We start from the raw sequence: 16,369 nt of genomic DNA, 5'->3' as shown, positions 1-16,369 counted from the left end.
AGATGCAAGTTGTTGTTACCCCTTCTGCATTAATAATTACAAACATGTTAATTTTATGGTTGTTGTGGATTTGGGTTTTGGTATTGAGCCACTAAGCCCAAAACACAAACCCTAAGCAACATGCATGCTTCATAATTTGATGTTTTTGTCATTGTTATCCAAAAGTTTAGGAAGAAATTAATATATTCAACAAACCAGTATCCTTGTAGCCTAATTGATAACATAAGCTGAGTTTGTGGGGGAGGATTTAGGTTCGATTTTCATAAAATACATTCTTGGAGAGGAATAATAAGTTTTAAGTTTGACTAAATTTTGAATCGAGAATTAATCTTATAACTAATCCAAAAGACAAAAACTTATAAAGATACGTGAGCGTCTCAATGGAAATCCAAAATAAGGAGTTGGTCGAAATTCATGACCTTTTTACCAATGTTAGTTTGGATCAATCAAATTTTATTATGTTCAATCAAATACATCCAACTATTGCAAGCATGGAACCATCGACCAAAGTTGGATATGTAAAAAGTTTATTTTTCTCTAATTACAATGAAGTTACCTATATTTATATCACTAATACAAGCAGAGGTGAAGAAATATATAAATCATAAAATTGTTACAAGAGTATATTCAGAAGTTATTTTTTCTCTGTATTTCGTCTTTGTTGTCGTGCATTTCAATAACAGAGGTGTAAAAAATATATAAATCATAAAGACAACAAACGTCCAAACTTGTTACAAGAAATCCTCCTAATGAAATAAACCGTCAATTTCATCCCTAAAAACCAAATTAATGGATATTTAATACTTATATAATTTCATTAATTTAAGGACTATTTAGGTGAGACGATTGATAGTTTACTCCCTCCTAATTCTAATCTTGTGTCTAAAATCTCTGTCGATATAATTTGATCATGATTTCTCAAAAATATACATAAATTCCTAAACATTTGTAAATATGATCACACGAGATTCTCTCAAAATGATTTACTCATAATTCCTCAAACATGTATATGATTTCCAAAACATTTGCAAATACATAATCACATAATTACCATAATTACAGTGATCCTCCTAATAAATACTACATAACGCGCGAAATCCATTAAAAAACAATTAAAAAAAACACACCTTCATTACAAAAAAACCGTATATGGAAAAAGCCTAAAGTAAATCCCCCATGATCCAATATTAAAAAAATTATATAAAAATTAACAAACATTGCACACAGTCACAGATATACAATTTTTTTAAAATAAAAATAAAATCCTTAACGGCTATGCGGAATGTGTATGTATACACACTACTACTGAGAAGTGAGAAACCTAATTACTAAATGACCGTTGGAATCTCTTTAAAGTAAATAAATTTATAAGCTTACCAAAACCAACCTCTTTCCCTCCCACGCTCCTCAGAATTCGACCGTTAAATTTATATGCCCCAAAAACTATACACCCATTGGAACCAACCCAACAGCTTCTCTCTTTGCTTTCACACACGCAGAAAGAGAGAGAGAGGCCATCATCATCTTCTTCTTCTTCTTCTTCTTCTTCTTCCATTGCCCAAGAACATATTTTTTTAGTTCATCTCTTTCTCCTCCATTGTGAAAGCTGAAAATGGAATCCCCTCATGCGAAGAAATCGGGGGGTTTGAAGCTCCCAGCTGGCATGTCCGGAACCTCACTCCGCCTCGACACCGCGCCAGCATCTTCTTCTTTCCGTTCTTCCATCTCGACCCTCAATTCTCCTTCTTCTCTCCGCTCCATCTCTAACCTCACATCGCCTTCGAAATCGAACTCGGCCTGCAGCGACCGGTTCATCCCGTGCAGATCCTCCTCGAGGCTGCACACGTTCGGGCTCGTGGACAGGCCGTCGCCGGTGAAGGAAGGGAGTAACGAAGCGTATTCGAGGTTGTTGAAATCGGAACTCTTTGGATCTGACTTTGCTTCTCCTTCTCTTTCTTCTCTTTCTTCTCCTGCAGGTGCTGCTGCTCCTCCTTCGCCTCTCAGTCCCAGCAAGAACATGCTCCGCTTCAAGACCGATCACTCCGCCGCGCCTTCTTCTCCTTATTCACCGTCCATTTTGGGACAGCAGAATGGCTTCACTTCTGACTCTTCCACACCGCCTCCCAAACCTCCTAGAAAAGTCCCCAAGACACCCCACAAGGCAAGTAAAATTGTCTTTTTGATAAGAAAAACCTTTGCCTTTTGCATTCCTGAATCTGATGCAACAGTAGCATTTGGTGAACTTGTTGCACATGGATTCTGGTGCTAACTTTGTCCTTTAAGCAGGTCGTGATGCAACATATAGATTTTGATCCCAAAGCTTGTGTCATTGTGTGTATTAAAAAATATATGTTAAAAGAAATCAACCTCTTATAAGGATCCTAATGTCTCCAGAAATCAGTTGTTGTCTCTCACGCAAGAGTGAATATCTCAATTCACAAATAAAAATAGTGACATGACACCTATCATAAAAATATATTTAAAAAAATAGTACATTTATGTCAACATGACATAGCTGAGAAGATAACTTTGTCCATTAAATAGGTTGTTATAGATTTCTATTGTGTGTATTAAAAAATATCTCTTAAAAGAAGTGAACTTCTTAGAAGGATCTTAGTGCCTCAAGAAATTAGTCTTTCACTCTAGAGTGAATATCCTAATTCACAAATAAAAATAGTACATTTATAAAGTTAGGGTGATGTGAAACTTATCAACAAAAGAATTTTGGTAGAATGATTTGAACATGCATGTGGTAGTAGAGCCTATGATCTTGGAAGTAAATTTAAAATTTGGACTAATGTCACATAGAAATTGGTTGTGAACATGTGGTGATGCTGGACCACGCAATAATTTTTGTTAGTAGAAAAAACAAAACTGTAGTAGAAAAAAGAAGGATGATATAGAGGTCAATGGTTACATGATTATTCAGAATTGAAGGGGTAACAATGTGGCATTTTACCTAGTAGCCTACCCCACCTGGTAGAAAATGGTGGGATGTTGCTGTCGTTGGCTCCATCCACCAAAAGATATATGAGCCTTTACCAAACAATTTAAGATTTGGGAAAAGTTGATCGTTCGTATAATATTGGAGCTGGAGCCTCTTTGATCAAACCCATGCTTTTGTGCTTTCTGTGTTTGTATTAACCAAACTTAAGTTTTTGAGAGAGTTGGTCTTAATACAGCAAGAACAGAACTTAAACCTACTGTGATTTACATTGGATTATTGAACTAGAATGTTGATCGCTGAACCGGACAAGGTTGTGCAGGTTTTGGATGCACCATCACTTCAAGATGACTTTTATTTGAATCTGGTGGACTGGTCCACACAAAATGTTCTTGCAGTGGGGCTAGGCACTTGTGTTTATTTATGGAGCGCTTCAAACAGCAAAGTGAGTCCAAAACTGCCAACAATTTCACAACATCAATAAAAAATGTCTCTCAAATTTAAAGTGAAATATCTTTATGTGCTTTCAGGTGACTAAGTTATGTGACTTGGGGCCTTATGATGGTGTTTGTTCTGTCCAGTGGACCCGGGAGGGTTCTTTTATATCAATTGGTACAAATCTTGGCCAAGTTCAGGTACTTTGTTGTTAGTATATTTAGATTTAGTTTTAATCATAGATGCATTATTGATTGCATTTTATGATTAAGAATAAGATAACACTTTTTGCCTTATGGTACAGGTTTGGGATGGAACTCAGTGTAAGAAGGTCAGAACCATGGGTGGGCATCAGACAAGGACTGGTGTCTTGGCATGGAATTCTCGCATTTTGGCTTCAGGGAGCAGAGATAGGAACATACTTCAGCATGACATGAGGGTTCCAGGTGACTTTGTTAGCAAGCTTGTTGGTCACAAGTCTGAGGTAAAAGGATTTCGAAGAATACACATTGCACTTGTAATGTTAAAGGCTAATTGAAAGCAGAGAAATTGATAGCAATTGTTATCCCTCAATTTGTACAGGTATGTGGATTGAAATGGTCCTGTGATGACAGGGAACTTGCTTCTGGTGGTAATGATAATCAGGTATACTTATCTTTCTTTCCTTGTCACAAGGTTAAAGATTGGTTTGTTTAAACTTTAAAAAAAAATTAAAATAAGCGTTTTTTAATTAAGCAGATAGGATTGCTTTTCAAAATAAGCATAAAACAATTTTTTTTTAAGTAAAAATAGTTTAGACAAACACACTAAAAAAACAGAAAGTTATTTTTTATTGAAATAATTATTTTTTTCAAGAAATAAGTCACGAAACACAAAGAAAAAAGTGCTTTATTATACTTCCTTGTTTGTTTATTTTGTGGTTTACCTCTTCAATGTCATGTTTTATTATATGAGCAGCTCCTGGTATGGAATCAACACTCTCAGCAACCAGTTTTGAGACTTACCGAGCACACTGCTGCTGTGAAGGCCATTGCTTGGTCACCTCACCAAAGCAGTCTCCTTGTGTCTGGAGGTGGAACCGCTGATAGGTGCATTCGTTTTTGGAACACTACAAATGGCCATCAATTGAACTGTGTTGACACTGGGAGCCAGGTTTTATTTCTTAGTCCATTTTTTTATCCACTAAGACTTTTGGTACATTGCCGTCTCAATTGTCAACTAATAATTTATTGCATGATCTTTGCAGGTCTGCAACCTTGCTTGGAGTAAAAATGTGAATGAACTAGTAAGTACTCATGGGTACTCCCAAAATCAGATCATGGTGTGGAAATATCCATCATTGACAAAGGTACTTACTTTACTTCGACAACTCTAGATATTTTTTTTGAGAAATTACATCCTGAATTGTATATGCCTTAACCCTTATGGACAAATTTTGATTAGGTTGCAACTCTAACTGGCCACAGCATGCGAGTGCTGTACCTTGCAATGTCTCCTGATGGTCAGGTACTAATAAAATGTCCCCGTAACATTTTTTTTATCCGCAGCAATCGGGGTGGGTATATGTCCCCACATAACATATTATATATACATGATACATTTTTATGTTATGAAGAGAAAATCATTCATTCTTGTAACATTTTTTTAACTTTATGTGGAACAATTGCAGACAATAGTAACTGGTGCAGGGGATGAGACTCTACGGTTTTGGAATGTTTTCCCATCAATGAAAGCACCGGTAAGCATTGTGACCAATTTCAATTATGCTTCTTATTCTCTTCACAATGCTTTGCCTCTCTTGAGTCATTTGTGTATGTCCCGTGTTTCATGGTTTTTTCTTCAGGCCCCCGTTAAAGATACAGGCCTTTGGTCACTGGGGCGCACACAAATTCGATGATCCATTTTTTATGCCATATGGAATAAGGAAGGGAAGAGAGGGGAGGAGGTAGAGATGAGGAAAGAAGAAAGCTATCTCAATAATTTGTAATTAATTATATCTGTATATGAAATAATATTGCCAATCATTGCGAGTTTTCAAACACGGACATAGGAACATCAATATATTGGTTTACTTGTATATTGATGGTTTCAATTCCTTGTAAAGTTCTCAATATTGTCATTGTCATTGTAAGTTTGCAACATATATCAAACACGGACAGAGGAACTTGTAAAGTCTGCATCTAAATTCAGTTTACTTGTTATAATAATAATGGTTTCTCAATTCATTGTAAAGTTTTTAAATATATCAAACACAGACATAGGAACTTATAAATTGTAATGTCGGCATCTAAATTCAACCGTTTTTAGTTGTTATAATAGTGGTTCCAATTCATTGTTTCTTTTCTCTTCTCTTGAAACTTACACCTTTTCTATTTCTGAAACTTTGCACTCAATTCTTTTCCTGTTACAACTTATAGCACTAATTAGTCAATTAACCATGCACTAATTAATTGACGTCTGAGCTTCAAACTCATGCTGAAAATATTCTTTGTTCATATTCATCTGATAAAAAAAGATATTTGGCTTTAAAGTTTAAATATGGACATGTTAAATATACATCTCTTGATGAATATTGCAATAGAACGTATTTGTGTTTGGCTGATTTTGACAACATAAACAATAAAAGCAATTAAAACAGAAAATGTCTCATGGTGTTCAAAATGCCACAAAATTAAATAATTTGTGTAAATTTCATTTCACCAAACCATGGTTCTTTTTTGTGCTCCAAGTTAACCCCAATAAATCAAATGTTAAACTACTATCAGATCTACAGTACTTTGAGATTAGTTACTTTCGGGTTACGGAGGACAGCAATTGCACCCCTCATAAGAATATAACATATTGGTATTTGACAACGCCAGAAATCCAATTCTATATTCTTTTATATACAAGTGAGTTTCTTTAGATAAAACAAAAAAAAAATTCTACAAACTAAAATTGAAATTAGCTTACGCCAAACATCAACTTTAGTTGCTTTATATTTTTTAATATCAGTATTTATTATATTAAAATTTATTTTTATAATTTTCTTTTCGCATTAAGACTTTAATTGTCAAACCTCAACTTTAAATATTTTATTAAAATATTTTGACACTTTTATAAATATTATTTTCCATTCAATCTATTCTACACTTACTTAGTATCTAGTTAATAATTAATAATAAAAATATATTTCTACACCAATCAATTACGATCTTCTTTATAAAGCCATAAAAAAAGAGAAAAAAAATTCTGATTGAAAAAATTTGCATTGGGCACGTGCCTTAGAATTTCGTGTAAGCTGTGGATAAGGATCCCGGAGGAGGGGGAATATTCGTCCTTGCAACCACAATATCCTCAAGTCTACTTTGTCTTCATCTACTTTTTATAAAGTGAAATCATAGCCACAACACACAATAATGGTGGACCCTGCCCCTGAATTTATATTGAAGTATTTTGTACGATAAGATATGATTTCAATTTTTATTAACACACAAAATAACCAATAAGTGAGCAATCAATTATTCATTTGGTAAAGCTCAATCATTAATCAAGGACTGCAATTTCATTATTAATAACATTAAAAAATATATTTTTTCATCAGTCTTGATTGTAGTATATCTTCAGTTCTTCACCATTAAAAGCAGAAATAAACAAACAATACAGTAACAAGAACCAATTCAGCAAACAGAAAGTTAAGTATCAAACAAGTGGGAACAATAATTTCCATAAATGAAATGAAAGATAATAACAAGAACATTTTCACCTTTTCCTTTGGGTCGTCATGTTCTATGTTCTTTTTACATTTCTACAAACATTCATAAATGCAAAAGAAATCAAGAAAAAAAAATCAAAGAACATCATAAGTTCCTGTTAGAACAATCTTATTGCATCAAATCATTTACAAATGCCAACCCTGCATGCAATTAATGGCCGGCAAAGAATTTGGTGTGAGAATATTACATGAAATTGAATCAAATCAAAATGTACAAGTTTTTGTCTTCCTCTTTTCCTGTCAACACCACCACTCCTTTCTACACCATCATCATATCACAAGTGGACACCTTCTCACCTTCAACACACACAAGGTCTTTCAGCTGAGGCTTCTGTAATCTTCAAGGTTCCTGGTCCAGCTTGATGCTTGCCATGTTGCTTGGCTTGGTGCTGAGACCAGAAAGCATGAGCAGCCAAAACCCTGTCCAAGAGCTCCTGAGGTACTGGCTCTCCCCTCCTTTGTTGAGGGGAGATTGTTGCGGTGTGCACTAATGTTTTCCATTTATCCTGTATCCACATAAAGTAGCAATTAAGCAATGCTAATAGCATTAGAACACCTATGCCCTTATAACCAAACTAATCATCTACAGAAAATAAGCACAATATTAAAGCTATTACCCATACAAAAACCATTAGAATGATAACCATAAAACAGAAATGGACTAAAAAGGTATCAACTGAGAATCTCTATAGGATCAAAAAGGAACCGTGATACCAACCAAAATAATCATAAGGGCAATACCAAACTAACCATAACCATAAGTAACTCCAAAGTAAAGTAACCCTACATGGATTATCATTCTAGTGGTCAAAGGGTACTTGGTGCATAGAGAAGGAAGGAAAGAAATAATCTACCTTTAAGTCTACATAAGTCCTATGGTCTGCATTCTCAAAAGCTCGCAACTTAACATCACGCCACCTGCACGGCATAAACATTATCAGCAAGCCAGTTTTGCTGTCTATCTGCAGGTAAAGGTGATGTTATTGATGACATCGTACCTCCCAGTTCCGAGTTCCTCAACTGCATGAACAAGTGCTTCTACCTCAGTCACAGAGAATGGTCTCCTGGTTCGACGCTGTACAAACTCAGAGCGCTTGGTTTTCTGACTCACAGGAACCACAGCTAATGTTTCTGTGGTAGCTGGAACAACAACTATCGCTCTGGAATCAGGTGTTAGTTTGTCAAGTGTAGTGTCCGCAAGTGAAGAAGTAGACTCATGGTTACTTTCAATTAGGTTGCCCGGATATGTCAGCAAGGGTGAGTCGTGCAAGGTATCAGTAATTCCTGAATCTAAGACAGGAATTTCTGTGGACCTAGAAAAATCAAATAATGACATTAGCAATAGTATCAAAATAAAAATTCGGCTGAATAGAACTGAATCATTATTTCTACCCCATAAATTAACCTTGGCCATTTCCCTTCATAAATCAGCTGTGGTGATAAAAAGAAATCGTCGTAAAATTTGGCTCACCTGGTAGGCTGGGATGTTTCACATTGAGAAGAAGGATCACCAACACAAACAGTTGGAGAAGCTTGTAGTGAAGTGGGCTCCAACATGAAACTCAGGGTATCCAAATTTTCATTGCAAGATATACCAGTCTGCACAAGTGTTCTATTGTCATCTCTAACTTTTTTCCCCTGAAGAAGAACACCAACATGTGCACCACCTCCAAGTATAGCCATCACTGCCTCCACGATAGTCCTCTACAAAGAATATATAATGCAAAGGTTAGAGCAAGACAAGACTGCAAATGCATTAATGATGCTTTGACAACGGTAATGAATTATTGAAAAAATGGAAGTTAAGCTATCTCTTTATTTGTCTCTATTTATACCTTTAGTGAACCAACAGTTGAAGTTTCAGGAACCTCAATATAAAGCTCTGGAATCCTTATTGACTTTATGCTAAACTTTACTGTTCACAAGGTATACAGAGCAAATATGTTACTATCAAGTGTAATGAACAATCAAGACAAGCCGAATGAATGAATATCAGGGAATTAGTTACCATGAGAATCCTTAGCCTTAGGTACATGCAATTTTGCAGATGAGCTAGGCTTGTCTCCATCCATCCCTTTCTGTGGTGAATTGGACACACTCTCACTACTGAATCCTCCATCAGAAGTTACTCCTGAAACCCGGTCAACGAATTTCCTCTTTTTAACAATGGCATTGTGCTGAGATCTTTCAAAACCGTAACAAGTCTTCCTCTTATGATAACGAGGTACTCCTAGATCTGCAAATTCTATATTAATTTCAGTGAGAGACACAATCAAACTCATAGACATAGCATGCATCAAATAATAGTACATTTGCTAGCACATTTATAAGCCACATTACCAGATCTAGAAAGTTCAGAGTCCTTCAACTTTGGAGCTGTCTTCCAGTATTTGGAAGACATCAAATTCCTGATTCTTCGGTGTGCAATGCGTCGTGGAGACCTAAAAGCCTTTGGCTTCGTGCAAAACTTTTTGCACCTTAAAAAGTTTTCGTCATCATCTCTAAAACCTAACTTAATACCATTCCCATTCCTGGAAAAGGAAGCACTGGGAAAAGATTTCCTATGAAATGGAGATTTCTTATTACTTTTTGAGTCAATTAGTGCAGGAGATACATACAATTCTAAGTGGCCCTCCAAACTACACTTATCAGCTAAATTTGATCCTCGAATGCATGAACTTCCAGCCTCCTGTTCCCGTTTAAACCCATTCTTTATTTTACCATCACTAGACTTCCTAAAATTTTCACGTGTTTCTACTAATCTATTAGAATAATTCCCAAATTTATTATCCCATTCGAAAATTTCAGACTTCACATCAGCTTCAACTTTCTCACAACAGTCAGAACTATTATTAACTGAAACATGTCCCGTCTTAGTATGTGAAAGAGGTTTCTGACTACTGTTTTGTGAGGCTACCTCGGTCTTAAAAGTACTCTCTACACAACTTCCCTGATGAATTTCCTCCTTCTTTAATGGTTTAACTCCATCTTGTATATCTTGCTCAATGACACCTTGGCTAAAGGGGGGATGATGATTTCCTTCAGATGCATTGCTGGAAGCAGAACCTTCACTCTCCTGCAACAACTGACCAGCTAAAGATGCCAGTAGTTCAATAGCACAAACTTGACCATCTTCAACTGCTTTTTTGAAAGCAATCCTCCTCTGAACAATTATCAACAAAAGGATCAAAATAGAGTTCAATGAACAAAAATGAAATACATAAAACAATTGCCACAATTGCATAAAGTACTTGGTACTTACTCTTGCAGATCTAGGAGCTTTAGGTATAACAGGAACTCGTAAGCCATCAAATCCATGATCTACTCTCTTCTTCAACACCATAGTTAAAACATATACAGCTCATCCAATAACCAGAAGCATAAATACACCAGATTCTTTTGTCACTGTCATAATATTGAAGGAAGACAAGTATATCAAGTTAATTTTCACATTTTGCTAAATTTTGCAAATCAGGAAAGCAATGTCACAAATACCACTGCAATAAGAAATTTGCAACTATTTCAAATCAATGGTTACTTTAATGAAAAAATATATATAGCCCAACCGTTATTGGTTCTTCATACACTACCAAAACAAGGAATGCAACTTGAATACTCTAAACTTCAATTGAGAACTAGTGTGTTTGGAAACAGATCAAGGACACGGTTTTTCACATCAAAACAATTTTAGGTTTTACTTTTTTCACATCAAGGATGCAATTTGTTGGCTGTAAAATATGTTTCCAAACACGCTAAACAACAATTTCTATTCTCATGGACTTATATAGGAGTTAATTAAACCATCGTACACCATGAAAAGCAATAATAATTCACAATATTTAATTTGGCCAACCAAAATAAATATGAAAAACAAAAACTTAAAGAAGCAAGACGTCAGAGAAACCAAATCTGTCATAAAATCCATCTAACTGATCCAGTATAGAACAATTTATGTCCCAAATGAATACATGAGGAATAAACAAAGTCAGATTTAAAAGGAATTGCAAAAACGACCCATTTGACTCACGGATTCAATTTCATTGAACAGTACACAACGATAAACAATAGAACGCACATAAAATGGGTAGAATTGTTAGAAAGTTGACTCCACATCATGGTGGTTACAGAAACAGGAAATTGATCACATGAAAGCCGAATGCTAACATGGATTCAGACGAATTCCATGGAATTGATGGAAAAAAATCACTGATTCCACAATCGTTCACGATATGTCGGCAAATTAAAGAATTTTAAATAAATCCATGATCGAAAGTTCAAAATTAGAAAGGAACACACACACGCAAGGAAAGATCATAAAACGCATGATCATCATAAAAGCAAAAACATGCTGCAATCAGTTTCTGGGTTCTAATTGTGCGAGATCAACACAAAGCAATCAATTTCCATTAAAAAAAGTCCCTGAAGCACTTCTGCCAAATCGAAGACCCTGAACAACTCAACACAAAAAGTCCAAAAACCCCAACCCCATCAAAAAAATCAAATTTTTCGTTGAAACAAACGAAGAACAAGTTGCATACATCACACCCAACCAAATTTCCACGATCGGATCTTCAATTCTCAAATCAACAACACCCCTTGTTTATTTTCCCAAAAAAAAAACAGAATCTTCAGAAGTAAGAACAAAATTGCGTACAAGCAACCACAATTCTGTTCTCTGCATCTCCGAAATTCAACGAAAAAGACTGAGAGAGTTAACAAGCAATCTCCACCACGCAACCATGATGAGATCGCACCGAGAAACATGAGAAGAAAAACACACACACACACACAAAAAAAAAAACGAAATTCAAAACCTCTGACAAATATAAAACCTCACCCACCAACTCACCTCCTGAAAAAACAGCATTCGAACTCGATCCGATGAACCAAACTTCGATCAAGTAACGAAGTTTCCGATGAAACTCATTTTCCGACACAGGAAAAAAAAGTACAACTTGTTGCGTACAAAGCAAAAACCCCGCAAAACTGTTTACAAATGCAAGAGATCTAATGGAATTCACGAACTGAAACAAACCATTTAAGTCCTTAACTTTCTCTCTCTCTCTCTTTCAGGAACGTGAAGTTTTCGTTTTCATTTTCTTTTTTCTTTTTTTTTTCTCTCTTGTTTTTGTGAGATGGAACGAAACAATAGTAGATAGAATAATAGATAGATAAACCCACCAATACCGTAAACAAAAACCACGCAACAGTGGCCTTAAACCCTTTATATCTCATGGTTTTGACCACACAACCGGACCAGCCGGTTAAAGAGTATATGTTACCGGCTATAGCAGGTCACCTTCCACCACCAAAAACCTCTTTAGACCCATTCTTAACCCTCAACTCAACCCAACCCCTTTTGCTTGTGTTCCCTGGTGCCACGTGTAAGCCTCACTCTTCCTTGACAGGATTAGAAAACATGAGGGATTTGGCTTTCCCTAAGAAGGATTTAGAGTCAAGAGTGTGTAATGTCCATTGTTATTACTACCTTCATTGTTTATCCCTTTGAGTGGTTCATCTTTTTTTGCATTTCCCTTTTTTTTAGTTCATGTGTTAAATGAATTTTTGATTGAAGGGAATTCATGTTGCTTCAGTTTATAGTTATTATTATGGTCCTTTAATTACTTGCCTTTTCAGTTAGTACTGTTTTTTTATAATTTTTTTTATAAATTTCGGTTATGAAAAAATAATACATGAATTACTATTTATTTTAAATATATCATTCATAATTTTTATTTCTTTTTTACTATTTTTTAGTGATTATTTCTTTTTTATCATCATCAGAACATAAATTTTATATATTTATAATTTTTTTTCTTTTTTATTTCTTTCTCTAGGGGTAGGATAGCATATGAGATGTCTCCCAACCATTTTTTATGAAAAATATACATATTAATAATGATAATATAATAATTTGGTGTTCATAGGTCATCATCACAATATTTTTAGTTTTAGATAAAGAATAATGCCACTGATGACTCGATTTTCAATCAATGGACCCCTCCTTTGCAGTTTCTGGTATCTTCCTCATTCTATAGAAATAATTATACAAAAAATGAAATAGTTATACCAAGAATGACTATAAATATTATTTTGGTTGGGATGGGGTATAGTGTTCACACGTCATTTTGAACAGATAATGTTATAAAAATATAAGTATAAGTATACACTCATATGCTGTTTGTTTCAAATGAAGAATAAGTTAAAATATAAGAGAAAAATAACTAAATATTTTTAAGTGCATATTTAAGATAATTAAATAAAATTTATCAAACTAAGATAATGTAATTAATGTAAAAAAAGTTTCTTTCAAAAATTAATTAACTTTTAGTGGGAAACAAAATTAGGTAAAAGGGAATTTTGACTCTTTTTTATCTCTTCTAATCAGAACACTCTTTCAGAATAATACATGAGAATTTATAAAATTTTCATATTTGCAAAGTATATTGATTAATTGATTATTATTTTCACATGTCTAGGTTTCTCTCTTCATTGCTCAAGGAAAGTACAAATTAGATTACACCAAAAAAGTTAGTACGGGAAGCACAATATGCAACCATAAGGAGAATTTCACTGAAATATGGGTCCAATGGTACTTGAATGGTTAAATAAGTTTAAAAGGTTGTAACAATTTGTACAAGTTTTAGATGTAAGGAGTCTTTGTGTTTACATATATGATTATAGTTTTAGGAATAATATTTTTTTAAAATTTACTTTTGGGGATACTATTCTCATCAAAGATATTTGATAAATATTTTTATTTTTTTTGGAATTTTTTATATATATTTTAATAAAATTATCAAATAAATAAATGAGATCAAATAAGAGGAAAGTAAGAAATTATTTTAAATATTTTTATGGAAATATAAGATTTTTCATCCCTTACGTGAGAATAGAAAAATGGAAAACATATATAATATTAATTCTTGAAAATGAATTATGTCAAAAAATATTTTATATTATCTTTTAAGAAACATGAAAATATATAGCTGTATTTTTTTAAAATACCTTTTAATAAGTGAGATAAAATAAAAGGAAAGTAAAAAATTATTTTAAATATTTTTATGGAAATATAAGATTTTCCACCCCTTATATGAGAATAGAAAGATGAAGAAACATAAATTATGTATTTTTGAAAAATGAATTGTGTGAAAAAATATTTTTTTATTACTTTTTAACAAACATAGATATATTCTCATTTTCACATTTCCGAAAATTCAATAATTTTTGTGAAACAAATATAGTTAATTTTTTACTAGAGAAAAATTTAAATGGTTTTAATATATAATAAGAATGGCGATTGCCATGGGATGCAATAGGTATCCACAAAAAATATGCATATGATCATATACATGTATCTTAGTACTTAACCATATTCATATCCAAATTTTTGTTCGTCTTCGTATTTTAGAAAATATACAATTTAAATCTCTTTATTTTAAAATAAAAATATTTAATTTTTTTATATTTCACAATTTTATTTTTCTTTTTTAAAATAAAAACATTTAATAATTTAATCTTATAAAATTTATAATTTTAATTCTTTTATCAAATTCAGAAAGCATTCAAAAGGCATTGATAATTTAAAAATAATTTAATATGAATAAAATTTAATGATGTGATATAAGATAATTTGTTTAGTCTATATTATAATCGATATTAATCTGTTATCTAGCAATGCTTTCCATTTGAGGGATGGGCCAAAATTAAGATTTTAGAAAAAATAAGGAACTAAACATCTCTGTTGTAAAACATGGTTCAAAATTACGGATCTTTAAAAATAAAAGGTTAAATATTTTCATTTTAAAATAAAGGAATTAAAATTATAAAATTTTAAAAAATAGAATAAAAAATTGTATTTAAGCTTTATTTATTTTTAGCTGAAACATGTTTGGATACACGTTTAGGATATTTAATATGTTAAGTTAAGAAAATCGCTTTGATTGCGTAAGATTCAAGCGTATAATAATACTTTCTTTACATTTTTTTTAATCAGTATCTTACCTTTATATATCAAGGGTATGCATATTTGATTTTGTATAAATTTAAGAGATTTTTTTATTCATAAAAATTAAATATAATATAAAATATTTATAAAAGTCATATACTTTACTCCATCAATTGATTTAGAGATATATTAATTTAAGAGATAATCATAAGACAATATAAAATTACTTGTTTAATATTTGATTTTAAAAAAAATTGTTTTACGTTATTACATGAAAAATAAAAATAATATTCAATGATATATACTATAATATTGATGATGCAGTAAAAAACATAATATATATATATATATATATATATATATATATATATATATATATATATGTTTTTCTCTAACCTGTGCAACCTTGCCCACAATAAGTAATTAATGACTATTTTTCCTAATCTTCATTAATATATTATTAATGATTCTCTCAAAATAATGATTAGTGTTTTTCTTTTTGTTTATTTAAGGGAAGTGTTTTCCTTTTTTAGATTAATAAATTTACTTCCGATCAAAATAATAATTATCTAAAAAAATAATTTTTTAAGTTTGAAAAACTAAACCATAATAATTAATTTATATATTAAAATTTTCAAAAATAAATAAATTAAATCACAATAATTAAATATATATATATATATATATATTATCAATTTTCTGACTTTTTGATATTGTTGTAGACCATAAAAACGTCAAATCAACCTAGTAACTATGCAAAAACATGTATACAAGTTATGCTTAAAAAATTAATTAAAAAAATTAAATGAAAATTAAAAAGTTAGTAGAAAATTAATTGGAAGTTGAACAATTATCTTATTAAATCATACGTATAATAAAGTTATATATAATTACAGAAAGGATAAAAATAATAAAATTTTATCTAACATAGAAAAGATTAAAAAACATTAATAAATATTTCAGATTAAAAAGAAAATAAATATAAAAAATTAAAAACTATAACTTTAAAAAATGTTACTTTCAAAAGTAATCGTCTCGTAAAGAAAGTAAAGAATTTGCTAATTACATACAAGTTGATGACATTGGCAATACACTTTTTTCATAAAAAAGGTTAAATATATTTCATTTTCATTAATGAAATGAAAAAAAAAAAAAAAGAGATAATGAATGGTTGGAAAATTGGGTAGATCGTGGGGTGGAAAGAAAAAACGAGGGGCGCAAAAAGTTGTTGGCGGTTATTTATCGACACCATACCATACACTAATATACGGATAACAGTTTCGTGTCA

At 32.3% G+C, this 16,369-nt stretch overlaps 2 protein-coding genes across 3 annotated transcripts; one reads left to right on the top strand and one right to left on the bottom strand.

The window, feature by feature from the left end:
* The first annotated feature begins 1,453 nt into the window (after nucleotides 1-1,453).
* Nucleotides 1,454-5,676, top strand: CCS52 (WD-repeat cell cycle regulatory protein). Its single transcript, NM_001250239.2, has 10 exons — nucleotides 1,454-2,161; nucleotides 3,267-3,389; nucleotides 3,475-3,579; nucleotides 3,684-3,863; nucleotides 3,962-4,024; nucleotides 4,337-4,531; nucleotides 4,626-4,727; nucleotides 4,823-4,885; nucleotides 5,049-5,117; nucleotides 5,223-5,676. Exons 1-10 carry the CDS (start codon nucleotides 1,613-1,615, stop codon nucleotides 5,274-5,276), a joined length of 1,503 nt encoding a protein of 500 aa, NP_001237168.2. The 5' UTR covers nucleotides 1,454-1,612; the 3' UTR covers nucleotides 5,277-5,676.
* Nucleotides 5,677-7,225: 1,549 nt separating this feature from the next.
* On the bottom strand, nucleotides 7,226-12,335 carry LOC100814318 (telomere repeat-binding protein 3). 2 transcript variants are annotated; one of them, XM_003538364.5, is made up of 9 exons: nucleotides 11,983-12,335; nucleotides 10,396-10,538; nucleotides 9,474-10,296; nucleotides 9,142-9,378; nucleotides 8,969-9,048; nucleotides 8,605-8,837; nucleotides 8,132-8,446; nucleotides 7,988-8,051; nucleotides 7,226-7,639 (listed from the first exon to the last, which is right to left on the bottom strand). In XM_003538364.5, exons 2-9 carry the CDS (start codon nucleotides 10,474-10,476, stop codon nucleotides 7,433-7,435), a joined length of 2,040 nt encoding a protein of 679 aa, XP_003538412.1. In that variant the 5' UTR covers nucleotides 10,477-10,538; nucleotides 11,983-12,335; the 3' UTR covers nucleotides 7,226-7,432. The 2 variants fall into 2 exon arrangements, with proteins under 2 accessions (XP_003538412.1, XP_006591341.1); XM_006591278.4 differs by having other exon boundaries at nucleotides 9,142-9,369.
* Between the last annotated feature and the right edge of the window lie 4,034 nt (nucleotides 12,336-16,369).

Source organism: Glycine max, chromosome 11 (genome assembly GCF_000004515.6).
Source record: "Glycine max cultivar Williams 82 chromosome 11, Glycine_max_v4.0, whole genome shotgun sequence".
In the NCBI taxonomy this organism is placed as follows: domain Eukaryota; kingdom Viridiplantae; phylum Streptophyta; class Magnoliopsida; order Fabales; family Fabaceae; genus Glycine; species Glycine max.
The sequence above is the reverse complement of the archived record's forward strand: the minus strand, read 5'-3'. Positions and strand labels throughout refer to the sequence as shown.